General features: G+C 33.3%; 2 protein-coding genes across 3 annotated transcripts; both read right to left on the bottom strand.

The window, feature by feature from the left end:
• Positions 1-274: 274 nt before the first annotated feature.
• LOC117924112 (stress-associated endoplasmic reticulum protein 2-like) lies at positions 275-2,701 on the bottom strand. The gene is made up of 3 exons (XM_034842677.1): positions 2,568-2,701; positions 1,399-1,555; positions 275-527 (listed from the first exon to the last, which is right to left on the bottom strand). The coding sequence occupies exons 1-3, from the start codon at positions 2,568-2,570 to the stop codon at positions 481-483; spliced, it is 207 nt and encodes a 68-aa protein (XP_034698568.1). The 5' UTR covers positions 2,571-2,701; the 3' UTR covers positions 275-480.
• A 6,281-nt stretch (positions 2,702-8,982) lies between these two features.
• LOC117924258 (protein NAR1) lies at positions 8,983-14,743 on the bottom strand. Of its 2 annotated transcripts, XR_004652751.1 has the most exons (12): positions 14,421-14,579; positions 13,922-13,992; positions 12,786-12,939; positions 12,489-12,675; positions 12,044-12,170; positions 11,514-11,691; positions 11,333-11,382; positions 11,073-11,244; positions 10,010-10,136; positions 9,788-9,879; positions 9,243-9,571; positions 8,983-9,160 (listed from the first exon to the last, which is right to left on the bottom strand). XR_004652751.1 is itself a non-coding variant. In XM_034842850.1 (11 exons), the coding sequence occupies exons 1-11, from the start codon at positions 14,544-14,546 to the stop codon at positions 9,419-9,421; spliced, it is 1,437 nt and encodes a 478-aa protein (XP_034698741.1). In that variant the 5' UTR covers positions 14,547-14,743; the 3' UTR covers positions 8,983-9,418. The 2 variants fall into 2 exon arrangements, 1 of the variants encoding a protein (XP_034698741.1); XM_034842850.1 differs by having other exon boundaries at positions 8,983-9,571; positions 14,421-14,743.
• Between the last annotated feature and the right edge of the window lie 661 nt (positions 14,744-15,404).

Genomic DNA, 15,404 nt, shown 5'->3' with positions numbered 1-15,404 from the left:
TGTAATACTAAAATCCTAGATTCTCTTGTCCTGAACCATCTCCTGGCTACATATGATATGTTATTTCTGTCGAGATTCCAGACAAATTGAAGCACTTCTGCTACCATGACTAGGTTGACAGGTTCATATGACTTTGAAGAGAGCAAAGGTGGATGTTGTGGATAAGTTTGGAGTTTATAGATTCCGATGGGATTATGACTGCTGTCCATGTAGAATGCTACCACAAAGAGAATTAAGCAAGCACATCTAAGGCATGCTTAGGCTCATTCAGACATGACAAAAAATGTATACTAGAAGGAACAAGCTTTCAGAAACATAAAAGAGGGCAAAGCTGCATGAGATCCAAATGTCAAGCATCATTTTATTTATCAAACAAGTACAAATGTTCTAATTTCTTCACTTTCTAACATGCTGCTCTCTGGGTCAAGCTTATGATGTCCAAGGATCTCCATGTTACATATGGCTTCCTTCACCATTTTCTCAGGCCATCCCGCCACTTGTAGCTGTCCTAATTATCTGAAAAAGAGCTGCCAAACAAGAAAGGGAAAACACAAGATCCAGTAAATAGTCAATTGTATCACGGAGAGTGATTAATCATGTCTACTAGAGATTCTAGGGACCTCAGGTATTGTAATGCTTAGCTAGTTCTTTATATGGATGTGAAATATCAACCCTTCAAACAAGGTGTGTACAGAAAGGGTCAACTTCTGAATGCTCCTCACTCTATAATATGATAGTATGCTACCAGTATGTATTTGTTCCTTCCAAAAAAACATAGTTACTCAACTTTAGCTTTTAATGTGGTCTCTGGCATCACACCGAATGTGGTATATGCATTCAAAAAAGACGAAACGGAAACATTAACATTATAACTATATTTTAAGTTTGTGAATCAGCAAATGGGAAAAGAGAAAAATTAAAAGTTTTTAAGGACACCGAAGGAGAATCTGATAAAATTAATATGAGAATAAATCATACTAAAACTGGCATAAATTGAATTAACTGGCAAAGTAAAGTTCCAAAAGTAGAATCACTACAGACAACAAACCATGAATAAGAAACACATTGCATTTTGTAGTAGTGATGCAAATGTTACTCAATGTCCAAGACATTCACTGATTCACATACTAATAATAGAAATATCTCCCATGCCTCAATCACAGGAGTCAGATGTGGGGGGAAAAAGGAACCCTGAACAATGTGGATTATACAAGCCATACAAGAAATGTTTACATGGATGCATAAGTATGCCTTTTAAGCTGAGATGTCATGCAGGTGCAGGTCATAATTTTTAATAAGAAAAGACTGTTTCAACATGTAGTGATATGAGTGATTGAGGGGAAAACTATATATAAAAGGAAGAGAGAAAAACTCATCAACAAGGTAGAAAGTACATACAGGAACCGATAACCACAAAGACAAAGAACCCAAGGAGAATTGGCCCAACTGGGTAGTCATATCCTTTCTTTGTTGAGGTTTCAGGAACTGATCCCCTCTTTGTTATATTCTTCTGAAACTTTGCAACCTTCCTGTCTGCAAGACGCTTTGAGGTGGTCTGTCAAATCAAATAACCATGAGTTCATCTTTCTGTAAAGCCATCTCGGAAAAAAATGAGGCACTGCAATGCATCAACTAAAAATCCTCCAATAGAAATCCAAAACTAAACTCCCAAAGAAAAGAATAAGGCATTCTACCAATAGACCAACTCTGCCCATTTCAAACAAGAATGACACTTCATTTTGAACCAAAAACAGGTTAGGCTACATCATTTGTTTCGGAATCCTGTTCCCACATGGATAACTGGAGTCTTCTATGAAGACAACAAATGCAAAATGGGGTTCAGTGAAATACAAGTTGGTCTTTTTTTTTTTTTTCTTTTCTCATCCTCATGGTTCATTTGAGAAAGAAAAAAAAAAGAGAAAGAAAAAAAAAAAAGAAAGAAAAAGAAAGGTTTATTTGATTAATAGGGGGTGATGTCTAAAACTAGAAACAAGAAAACTTCACAGGTTGTGATGTCTATGGCGATCGCTTCGCCAGGCGGTTGAATTGCAGGATAGTGTGGTGTGAGATGGTATTTACACAGATTCATGTCTCCAATTTCGATCTTCTACCCACAATTTTACCCATTAACATAAAAAAAAAAAAATCCCCTTTTTCTTCCGCAATATACGCTGACAAATCACACAAAATAGGAGACGAACAGAAATGGAGCAACAATTTTTTACGATCATCCATCTAAAACACTGCGACGAAAAAATTTTCCTTTTTTTCAAAGGTGCCGTTTGGATCTCGGGAAAAACAGGGAAAGTAACGAAAAAAAAAACTGAAAATTTGGTTGAAAATGATAAAGAAAGAAACAAGACCAGATTGAAGAGATATGAACAAAACAATTAAAATGATCTATTTACGAAACAGACGAAGAGACATAGAACATGGCCAGGAAACAAAACCTAAAAACAAAGAAGATTTAGAAAACAAAAAACAAAAAGAACAGAAATTTAATCCGAGAAAATAGAAACGGAATCGTGAAAATGATCATTATTAATAATAAATAACAAGAGAATTACCATGGTTTTTCCTTCTTGGCTGCTTGGGGACAATAGAGAAATTTTAGGTGAGAGAGAGGAAAGGGAAAACCAGACCCGCGTGTTTAGGTATGAACCTTTTGAGACCCAGCACGCAAATCCAGGGACGTCAGTCAAAGGCTAAAAGCCCCTTGATTTCCAATGCCCCTTGAATACTACGATTTCTTTTAAATACATTTCTTTGTTTTTTATTTTTAAAGATAGAAAGTAATAATAATTTTTATAATTAAAAAAATATTTTTTGTAATTAAAAACAAAACCTTATATAACAAATATAGACTTGTTTTATATTTTTAAAAATTTCTTTTAAAAATTTTTATATATGATATGGTAAAAAAAAAAAAAATTGTAAAACCTCATATTTTTTAAAATTGTTATCCATTTGAAAGTTATTATTATTTTCTGTTTTCAAATTTTATCTTAAAATTCAACTAAAAATATTTTAATTTTTCTATTTATTTTTAAAATATTTATAAATAAAAATAAGTTTTTTTGTTATAAAATATGAGAAGGAACTTGTAAATGATCATCCATATTGATGTATATTTATTTGTGACTCCCTATAAGGAAGATACCTCTAACGAAAATTTTATTATCTTCCTACATTCTAATTTATCTTTCTTGTTTTCTTTTTCTTTCACTTTATAATTTTACAACACGTTATTAGCACGAATAATCTTTACAAGAGAAATAAAAAGACTCTTCTATTAAGAGAAATAGAAAGACGTAAAAAGACTCTTCTATTCAGAGCAATAGAAAGACGTGCTTCCTTCCAAAGAAATAGAAAGATATTATTCCCTTCAGAAAAATAGAAAGATTTTATCTTTTCTTTCGTACAAAAAAGTATGTGATAAACTTATATCATTATTTTCTATTTTATTACCCTTTGATCTCTATTTTCATTTATTTTGAATACATAAATATATATAATTCCTATAACAAGAAGTTATGATGTAAATTATAAATTACGGGGTAAATTCATAACCAGAAATTATGAAAAATGTGTGCAATTCTTATAACCAGAAGTTATGGGGAAAAATTGCAAAATTACAAATACATGACCAAAAGTTAGGTATATGATCCCTAATAATTTATTTTTAATTATACGGTATAACTGGATCTATACCAAACAATATTATATAGCCAGAAACTATAAAATAAATAAATAAATAAATAAATGTTCATAGTCTGAAGTTATGTACAAATCTACATAATGGAAGTTCATAACCCAAAGTTATGCACAAATCTACTCAATGAATAGTTCATAGCCTGAAGCTATGTACAAATTTGAATATTTTCTTGTTTTGATAAAATAATCATAACTCAAAGTTATGAAAAATATTGGTTTTTAATTTTTATTTCGTACTCACTTATTTTTCACAACAAGAATTATGGAAAACAATTTTTATTAACAATTGTTTCATAGCTAGAAGTCATGCATACAATTTATAATTCTCTTGTATAATTGGAAGTTATACAAAACAAAATTGTCAATGAACAATCATGTACCTAAAAGATACATAATTTTTTTAAATTTTGTTATATAACCAGAATTTATATAAATATTATTATTAAATATTATTATTCATAACCTGAAGTTATGAAAATAAGAAAATTAATATTCTTTGGGCTAATAAAAGGATATGCCAAAGTTGTTAATATGTACTTTCTTATACCTAGAAGCTAAGGAGAACAAAATTGTTAACTAACAATTTTGTACAACTCTATGAAATTTATATAATCAAAAGTTATAATGAAATATATTATAGCTTGAAGCTATGATAATGAGCATATAGATAATATTTACATATTATCAAAGGATTAATATTTTGTATATCAAATTATACAAATAGATAAGTGTTTGATTGTTTTTATAAATTTCTATTATTAGAAGTTATATTGTCATTAGTAAAAAAAATTACATATAGATGTAGAATTTCGGATTGCATGATATTTTTGTATTAAAGATGATAGTTTGGAATTTTTTTTTATTCTAGTTGTTTAATACACAATAATATTTTGATTTAGAAAATTGAGATTCTTTGGATACATGTGAAATATATGACTTGGTCATATGATTAATAAATTAATTTTGCATGTCAATTTTCTTTTAAGATATGTTTTTATGATTCAAAAATTTTGAGTTATATAAAATAATATATATTATTGCATGTTGTCACATATAGTATTTTTATTAATGCAATAATTTCATTATCTAAAAATAATTTTGAAATTACAATAGGTTCAACTATTATTCTCAATATATTATGTTATATCTTTACATATATGTTCAGATGGATTTGTAGTATTTCAATTAAAGTTTTGAGACAACAAGATAATTTAAATCATGATATGTTCTCTTGAAATTTTGATATATGAATTAATTTTTGCGTATTGATTTAAATCATAATAATATTTTGAATAAAATTATTGATCTATCACTACAATTAGTTTGATTATTCAAACACTTCCTAGTTATTTCATGTATAAATTGCTCCACACTTACAAAATCAAATATGTGAGATATTTACGAAATATATAACTTCAAATTATTTTTTTCATATTTGTTTTATTGTGTTATATGTTCTCTCATTGCTTTTACACAACTTATTAAGTTAAATTATCATCGATGACTAATATTTTTCCATTGATTTTAACTTTTTCTCTATAATAATATTTATTCAACTCTATAAAGACGAAGTCTTTATGACAATGTTTTATGACTTGTTACTTTGATGAAACTTTTATTTCATTAATTGCACAACATTGATGACAAACAATGTTAATACTATATCAAGTGACAGAAAACTGATTAAAGGCTCTAGAAGAGTTTATACCATGTCACCATGTGAATGACACTTTATATGATGATAGATCTAGAAAAATCTTGTAAGACCAACTTGGTCCCCCGGGATAAAAGTTCATATGAATGTACATTATAAAACCAGAAGTTTTTATTTAGTGACTAGTCTACCTATATACTTAAAAGGTAGAATGACATGTTGTGCAGATTATCATTTTAATGAGACAAATTTCTCGCCGTTAGGAGGAGAAGAGCTAGTTCCAGAAGAACGACATGAAATTATTTGGAATGCATTGACTTTGACTCATCTTGATCCTCATACAAATCAATGTGCACTAGAAGTTCAAAGGATCATTCAATTGCAAAATCTTGCGAATCAATTACAAGATGCATTCATTGATACAAAGAAAGTGACAAAGTCATATATCCCGGTTGCAAATACTCCAACACGGATTTATGTCCTTTTAGGACATATAACAAATTAATTAAGATACGCCTAAAGCATGGTAGACCTGTTGGCTTAAAGAATGTAACTCCCCGGAAGAGGAAAATCCAAGAAAAACTTGGCACTCTAAAAAAGTCCATAAAAAATAACTGATAAGTTTAAAATCGATAAATCTATAGTTCCAAAAGAGGCACAAATAATGCATAAGCCCCTGAAGAGACACATATTGAACAAGAAGCCCTTGAAAAGGCACATATTGAACAAGAAGCCCCTGAAGAGGCACATATTGAGCAAGAAGCCCCTAAAGAGGCACATATTAAATGAAAAGCCCTTGAAGAGGCATAGGTGTCTGAAAATTGTGAGATCTCAATCAGTTATGTATACATGGGAGAAAAATGGAGTCAAAATAATATTATTTTCACTTTCCAAGTGGGCTCCATAAGAAATGATGAAGATCTTGAACCACGAAATGTGGAAGAATGCCGACATAAAAATGATTGGCTAAAATGGAAAGAAGTTATACAGGCAAAGTTAAACTTATTGACAAAATGAGAAGTTTTTGGACCTGTAGTCCAAACACCTGAAGATGTAAAGCCTGTTGAGTTCAAATGGGTATTTGTACGAAAACGCAATGAGAATAATGAGATCATAAGATATAAAGTGCGATTAGTAGCACAAGGTTTCTCACAGAAACCTGGTATTGACTATGAGGAAACATTCTCTCCCGTCATGGACGCAATCACATATCATTTCTTAATTAGTTTGGCCTTTTCAGAAGGACTAGATATGCGTCTCGTGAATGTTATTACAACATATTTATATGGATCCATGGATAATGATATATACATGAAAATTCTCGAAGAATTTAAATTGCCTGAAGCAAATTGTACAAAGCCTCGTAGCATGTACTGAGTCAAGTTACAAGCAATCTGGACGCATATGGTACAATCGCCTTAGCGAATACTTGTTAAAAAAAATGGTATATGAATAATCATGTATGCTCATGCATTTTCATTAAGAAATCAGAAACCGGATTTGCAATTATTGTAATGTATGTTGATGAATTAAATCTTGTTGAAACTCCTGAAGAGCTCACAAGAACAACAAATTACTTGAAAAAGAAAATTTGAGATGAAAGATCTTGGAAAAACAAAATTTTGTCTCAGCCTGCAGATCGAGCATTTTCAAATGAAGTTTTAGTACATCAATCAACATACATTAAGAAAGTTTTGAAGCGTTTTTATATGGATAAAGCACATCCTTTAAGTTCTTTAATGGTTGTCCAATCACTTGATGTGAAAAATGACTCTTTTCGTCATTGCGAAAAATGATGAAGAATTACTTGGTCCTAAAGTACCATATCTTAGTGTTATTGGTGCACTTATGTATCTTGCCAATTGTACACGTTCAGACACTATTTTTTTTCTGTCAATTTATTAGCAAGATATAGTTCCGCTCCAACTCGAAAGCATTAGAATTACATCAAACATATATTACGTTATCTTTGCAAAACTACTAATATAGGTCTATTTTACTCAAGGGAATCAAAACAAAAATTGCTTGGATATGCAGATGCAAAATATCTTTCAGATCCATATAAATGTAAGTCACAAACATGCTATGTGTTTAATTACAATGGTACTACTATCTCATGGAAATCTATCAAACAAACAATGGTGGCCACATCATCAAATCATTAAGAAATTCTTGCAATTCATGAAGCAAGTCGTGAATGTGTATAACTAAGGTCAATGATCCAACATATACAAGAAACATGTGGACTACCTTCCATCAGAGGCAATGCAATCGTGTTACATGAAGATAATGATGCTTGTATTGCAAAAATTAAAGGAAGATTCATAAAAGGTGACAAAACTAAGCATATCTCCCTAAATTCTTCTATACTCATAAGCTCCAAAAGAAAGGTGAGATCGATGTTCAACATATTCGGTCATGCAATAATCTAGCGGATCTATTCACAAAGGCGTTACCTTCGACCACATTGAAAAAGTTAAGGTATGACTTTGGAATACAAAGATTGAGAGATCTACCATTTGAAATGTTGAAGAAATCATAATTATGTTTACATAAGAGAGAGAGTGATAATATGGATATACTGCACTCTTTTTTTCCTTCGTCCAGGTTTTGTTCCATTGGGTTTTACTAACAAGGTTTTTAACAAGGCAGTTATAGTAATATAAAAGAATATTGTACTCTTTTTCCTTCACTAGTGTTTTTCTCATAGGGTTTTTCCTAGTAAGGCTTTAATGAGACATATTCTTATGATCATTCAAGGGGGAGTGTTATAAAATATGAGAATTTATCGGATTATGGGAACTTGTGGATGATCATCCATATTGATGTATATCTCTTTGTGACTCCCTATAAAAGGGAGATACCTCTAATGAAAATTTTATTCTCTTCCTACATTCTGATTTCTCTTTCTTGTTTTCTTCTCCTTTCACTTTATAATTTTACAACATTTTTCATTTTTTTTCTCCTATTTTTATTTTTTTGGGGTGGGGTGGGGTGGGGAGGGGAATGGGAGGATTGTGGGATAAAGACATTTTGATCCATTCATATTCTTATTTCCAATTATGCAAAATATAGGACTTTTAAGGTTATTATTAAGTTTCTCTACCCTTTCATCATAATTGTCCCAAAAAATTAATTAAAAAAATATATATTTTAACTTATATATTATTTAATATATAATTTATAATATTAATATTATATTTAAAAAATTACAACTTTGATTTCTAATTTAAATTAGAAGAAAAAAAAAATTATCTTAAGATTTGCTTGGCTTAATAATTTTATTAAATGGGTGTATAGTCTTAAAAATATATATAAAATTCAAAGATGGCTACTTTGTACTCCAAGTCAAATGGGAGGGAGAAATCTTGGCATGTGAGTATATATATATAAAATTTTCTTAACTTTTGGTGAAAGCTGCTTTAAACACATTTTGATGCTGAAAGGGCGGGCAAAAGTCTAATAAGCTGCAACAAATTCATATAAAAAACAAAAGCAGTTCCCACTTTGAGCTACCAGCCACCTACCCCCTGGAAGCATTCTGTGAAACAAGAAATTTTCTTAGGCACATGGTGTCGATGCCATGTAATCACCACGTTCACTAGTCAAGGAAAGATCTAATCCAGTCAAAATCTCAGCCATTTATCCAAAAATATTTGGGCTGTAATTTTTGTTTCAATAACAGACTATATATCTGCCAACGAGCCTATTCAAGAATCAATAGAATTTAAATAAAAAAAAAAACAAAAAAACAAAAAAGACCACAAAGCTTACATGAATATATTCGTTTACCTGCGGTCAAATAATGGAGAGCTCAGACACAATATATACATGACTAGAAATGTGAAAGCATGGGCGCTCCCTTTTTCTCTACCTATATTCAAAATTGGACGACTCCACGCGTGCACCCATGTGGATGATTGGCATTTCGACGGATGAGGCATTGTGCTAGCGACCAGTAATACCATTTCAGCAACATGGGTCAGGGAAGAGACGATTCGGGGAAGAGGAAAGTTCCACCGTTGGGCAGTATCGTAGCCAAAGAACTTCTCACCAGTTGTGTAATTGAGAAGTGATGCTTTTTACCACCGGGTGATATTCTGTGTGGATCAATCTCTTAGCTTTCTCTGAGCCTGGTTGCTCAAGCCATTCATCATACAAACCTTTTACAATGGGATTCTTGAAAGGATCAGCAACCACAACCTGTAGAGATGAGATTGTAGATTATCAGTTAGAACCAGTTCCATGGATGGGGTTTAAGCTCCTGTTTAATCTGGGATAACTGACAACTCTAATCATAAGACATGCTTAACTATGTGCCTGGAAAGTTTTAGATAAAACTAAAAGCAAAGGGATGAGGACCCTGAAACTGTTAACAAGCCTGAAAAGCAGTTCAAATCCTCTAGACAAAGAACTTACATTTTCCATATAGATGGCTTCTAATGATTGGATCAGATCCTTGGCTGATTGCCCTGCCTTTGGCTTTATTTGACCACCACCATTCAAGCACCCTATTGATCAAAATATATTCCAGTTTTACCCATTTCAAAGTTCAAGTTGATTTAAACAGAAGCCTGAATGTTTGGGAATTCAAATCCCAACTCAACAAAATAGAAAGTTGGGAAACAAAAATGAAAATACCTGAAGGGCATGCCATGACCTCCAGAAAGTGGTAATCACATTTTCCAATCTTGATTTTTCTCACAATATTCTGCAGGTTGCGGAAGCCATAGCATAATGCAAATTTCAACACGGTTTGCCCCTCTATCTGCATTGAAAGGAGAGGGTGTGAGACTATCATTCACATATTATTTAACAGACATGGACAACAGTTTTGCTACAACAAGTGGGGCACACAAAGATGCAACATGGATAAAATGAGCTGGGGGAAAAGGAGGAGAAATCACTCAGTATTTCCCCAAAAGGGGATCTCCTAAAGAAAATTATCTGAATGAATGACCATGCATTGAAAATTTGTCATATTCTCTGATGATTGCTAAGGAGGCAGCAGATTAGAAAATTAGGAACAGATATTTGATTTATCTTGGTCTTTAAGAACATATCTAATTAGTTTTTTTTTTTTTTTTTTGATAGATAAAAAGGAAATATATTAAAAAGGGCTGCCAAAAAAGCAGCCCAAGGTATACAAAAAGTATACAGCTACCACCAGCCTCCACCACAAAAACACCAAGACACAAAAAAAGAAATACAACCAGTCTACCCTCACCATAGGCCCAAGCAATCTAGAAAGCAAAAAAGAGTTAGATGAACATCATCCAAGTACCCCTTCGCTTCCGACCAAAGACAAGAAACAAACGAACTTTTTAGCCTTTGGATAGAGAGCTCTTCCCCCTCAAAGGCAATTCTATTTCTCGCCATCCACACTACCCAAAACAAACATAAAGGTCCAGCTTTCCACACCTTCCTACGCTTCTTGTCCTCAAATGGCCCATGCCACCCTAGAAGAGTTTCTCTAACTAACGCAGGTAACACCCAGGACACCCTAAAAAGGTCAAACAACAGCTCCCACAAGACTCTTGTCTCTATACAACAGCTCCCAAAAGAACATATCTAATTAGTTTCAAACACTGCAGTTCCCATCTGCTGATTATGAATACGGCTGACAGTTTTTATGCTGTGTCGAGAACATTCTTTGTATGGCAAGAAACAGAAATAAACAGAATCAGCAATGAATCAAACTCACTTCCAGAGTCACTTCCCGGAAATCTGAATTCCGTACAGTTTTGAAATCCAGAGGGCCTTTAAGTTCTCTCCCAAACAGTGTTTTGGCAGCATATCGGAAAATTGTGTCTGCATAACCTCCAGAGCTTCCCTGGACCCCATAGAGATGACCTTCTTCATTGACATTTGTTAGCCTGCAAAAAAAACAGAGTTCATTCTGTTTGTGAAAAGGGATTCTCCCACACATGGATAAAGATTGTAGAAGATGGTTATGGTTCTTACAATCTATCTAGAGGAGACTCTTCCAAGTTTTTGAAATCCACTGATTTTAACTGCAAAAATCAAATATAGAAACATTACTAATGGTGCTGCCATTTATCATTTCTAAAAAGAGAAGGATAAGAATTATTATTACAATGAGAGCATCAATAAAATTTATTAAAATACAGAACCTGACTGTTACCTGTATTAATTCTAAAACTTCTCCAGATGTCAGCACTGAATCTACCTCAGTAATCCTTAGCCCTGTATTTTCATGGACTCCACCTGGAGAATCCACTTCAAACACAAAGTCATCCCTTGCAGCCTCAAGCTTCTTATCATAACAGGGCATCACAGATACATGGTAAACCTCGTCTGGCCTATTGAATGAACATTCACCAATTAAATCATTCAATATGAAATGAATAATGCATATCCATCCTTCCTAACATTGCATGCATGCATGTGCATAACTATGAGCCAACATATACCATCAACTGAAGTCTAGGCCTATAAATGAATCAGCTTGAGACCCAAATCCCACCATTTAGCAGAAATGGTAGCTATCTTGATCCAGAAGCATGCTAATGATCTGAATCTGTTATATCTGATAATCAACAGATCATGATTTTGATGCATATACTACTCATGATATAATAGGCTTCAATCACAATTCAGATAATAATATGGAGTGAGTGGGATGCATGGGGTGTAAGATTGAACAAATATTACCTGAAACCCATTTTTTGACAAAGATAGTTCTTAATTGTAACTCCAATAGTTTGCTGGGGGCTCTTCACTGATGAAATATAAGGCAGAATATAGGATCCAAGTGTCTTTTCAGCATAGCATATCCAACCTGCATTTATAGAAGATGTTCCAATAAGATATAACACATAATGACAACAATCCACTGGGACCTAAACTGTCTTTTTAAGAAATAAAACTACAACATCAACCCCCCTAAAATCATCCTACTCTCTCACCACACACACAACCATACATCCATTAAACATAAAACATTCTCCAAAACTGCACTAATATTATTTCACTATAACCCCACTCCTTCCTTCTGTATGTGGTTTGTATTTTTTTTTTCCTCTTTTTTTAACAGGCCTACTTCTGTTCATTGAGATATGACACAATTACCAAACTATTATTATGTTAGCATGTATACCTGGACAAGCAGATGATAGCATGGGTAAGGATGTTTTGCATTTTTCATCCTCAGTAGAATGGTGTTGTTTATATTGTGAGATGAACGCATTACAAGATTCAATAAGTGACAAGTCTCTACTGCAGCTTGTATCAAATACAGCCTTGACCCCCAAGGACTTAAAAAATGTTGTGAGCTTCCTCAAAACCTGAAATTGGAAGAATATTTGCATTGTAATCACAAGTACAATGATGCTAGAAATGTTTTTGTCACTAAAAATGCAAAATTTACAAGAAATATAAATTGCAATAGTTGCACCTGGAGTGGAGAGAGGCCAAAATGAATAGCAAAGGAAGCCCTTGACTGGGGAGAAAGGGAGACAATGACTGCCTTCCCTTTGTTAATATTAAAGAGAAACTCATCCATACTTTGCTTCTCAAGCATCACAGTCTCAGCTGATGTTATGCATCCACTGCATGGTAAAAAAGGTTAAATTCTATGATGTCCATATTGCTATAACTTACCCAAGAAAAGCCACCTTTAACAAATCTTTTCATAACCAAAATTTTAGACAAGCAAAGCTTTGAAGGTCACTAAAAATATAGGAGTTGGCCATGGCAAGGAGAAAATGTGGAATGGAAAAAATGATGTCCTAAATATCCAATTCAGCATCTCTTACATAAATGCTCAAGAACACTTTCACTTTGACAGTTGACCCATGACAGCTTGTAGAATTAGAACTCAACTTCCTAAACCAATCATTTTGTGGCCATCATGGCTATTATACTGTAATGATAATAGCTAGGGCTATAGCCATCCTCCCCCATACCATGTACCAACATAAGTTTTAGGGGAAAGAAAATTAACTGCTAAAAATTTTCAAAAGCAGCTAGGCAAAAACCCAGGTGACAAATCAGTACAAGAGATCAGCGTTAATGGTTCATTGAGATTTAATGTCAACCTATCAAATTTCACCTAGCTTGGTTGCTTTTTGATTTAAGAGTATTTAGAACAACGATCAATCCTAGAATAATAAGTATAGACAAGCTAACATAGAATTGGGATTTTTCCCTTTTGTTTTTGTGAGAAACATATAGTATTTAACTATGTAAAGTGCATACCTTTACAAAACCAATTTTCGACCTCCAAAACCTTTATCACCAATTTTATTAAATCCTTAAATACATGCATGCTATCATGTACTCTCATTGCGTTCATCAGACTCTGCATTTCTTAAAAGCATGGGGGAGAATTGGGATTTTTCCCTTTTGTTTTTGTGAGAAACATATAGTATTTAACTATGTAAAGTGCATACCTTTACAAAACCAATTTTCGACCTCCAAAACCTTTATCACCAATTTTATTAAATCCTTAAATACATGCATGTTATCATGTACTCTCATTGCGTTCATCAGACTCTGCATTTCTTAAAAGCATGGGGGAGAAAGTTGTACCTGCATGCTAAGCAATCCTTGAGCGAAATCTTAACAGGTTCAGTGTTTGCTGGTTTGGTACCCGTCACAACCTTCTCCACGGAAACAAAGTAAATAAATAAATAATAAGCAAAATGAATAAGAACAACCTCAAAAGACCATAACTTCACGCTACCAACATCTATAACCTAATTGATAATACTGAAACAAGAGAATTAACATTTGCAGAAACCTCAAGAGGACTGTTTCCACCAAAATATCTCCCCAGATTATTATTATCAAATTGATTCCTCCCACAAGTTCAACTACAAATTAAAAATCCAATCCTAAAAACAACCAAAAAAAAAATCACACTAAAGAACGCGTTCTTTCAAAACCCTAAAATCATGTGAAGATAGAAATTATTTTAAAAATTAAAATCTTGAACTACTCCACTCCATTTCATATTGAAGAAACAAAATAGTGAAATTGACATATCATCAGTTATTGAGAGGCGTGAAATTTGGGGAAAAGCAGATACCTCAGCTTTCTCAGGCTTGGCAGGGGCGGCCTTGAGCCCCTTGAGAGAAACAACGCAACCTTGTGACGGCGCTATGAAATCATTCAGATCTCCAATCCGGAGTGTTGCCGAGAACTTCTCCGACATCTCTCTCCAACAAAATTGGATTACCACAGAATGCTATCAGGAATTATGTAACGTAAATATCTAGAAACCTGCTGGTAAAGTTGAATCAGAAATTGACGCGGATGAAAAATTACAGAGAGCGTACGGAGGCTTGATCCGAGGCGGTGGCAGTGGCGGTTTTACCGGGACGTGAGGCAGGATTGGGTGGGGTGTGAAATTGTATATGGACAAAACGGGCATCGATGCTAAAAAGGGGTAAGGTCAAGTTCACCATATCAGCCAATGATATGTCAGGGTTTGTGAGAAAAATAGAATTCAAACCAACCAGATTCTAGATTGTTTTCGGGCATGTGTCGGCCACGAGACATTGGACCAACTCTTAATTAGCCTTTTTCTTTAATATATACATAGATAAAAATTATAAAATGCTGAAAGGATGGGAGTCGGTAAAAGATAAAGTAGAAAATGGGATAAGGTCTTACTCTATTCCTTATAAAACAGGGGCATTTGAGAGACGTTGAAATCCTTACTCTAATCCTATATAGAATATAGAATAGGAGATTTATCTCAAGGGGCTACCTACCTACTTGTAACTATGATACCTAAATATTGTCCACTTTGGGCCGAATCCTATTTTATGTGGGATGTCACAAACACTCCTCATAGAGACATAACATATTTGTTGTGTCCCATAAGATTACGGGGCCAAACAGAGGAGTTCATACTTATATAGCGTCAAGAACTTTCCTCATATCCGATATGGGATGTCATAAACACTCTTTATAGACATAACGTCCTCGTTATGTCCCATGAGATTACGGAGCCAAACAGATAAACACCTCATACAAGGTCAAACAAACCCCCACACCGAGAACGTTT

Source organism: Vitis riparia, chromosome 10, assembly GCF_004353265.1.
Source record: "Vitis riparia cultivar Riparia Gloire de Montpellier isolate 1030 chromosome 10, EGFV_Vit.rip_1.0, whole genome shotgun sequence".
NCBI lineage: Eukaryota > Viridiplantae > Streptophyta > Magnoliopsida > Vitales > Vitaceae > Vitis > Vitis riparia.
Note: the sequence above shows the minus strand (reverse complement) of the source record. Positions and strands in the feature narration are given on the sequence as shown.

Bases quoted from the DNA above. Each gene is read 5' to 3' on its own strand.
- LOC117924112 (XM_034842677.1), bottom strand. The intron at 528-1,398 runs GTATGTACTTTC...CTTGTTTGGCAG, and splicing joins CTTTGTGGTTATCGGTTCCT to CTCTTTTTCAGATAATTAGG.
- LOC117924258 (XM_034842850.1), bottom strand. From the start codon at position 14,546: ATGTCGGAGAAGTTCTCGGCAACACTCCGGATTGGAGATCTGAATGAT. The intron at 12,676-12,785 runs GTGCAACTATTG...TTCCAATTTCAG, and splicing joins TTGGCCTCTCTCCACTCCAG to GTTTTGAGGAAGCTCACAAC. The intron at 11,692-12,043 runs GTAATATTTGTT...TTCATTCAATAG, and splicing joins TGTCAAAAAATGGGTTTCAG to GCCAGACGAGGTTTACCATG.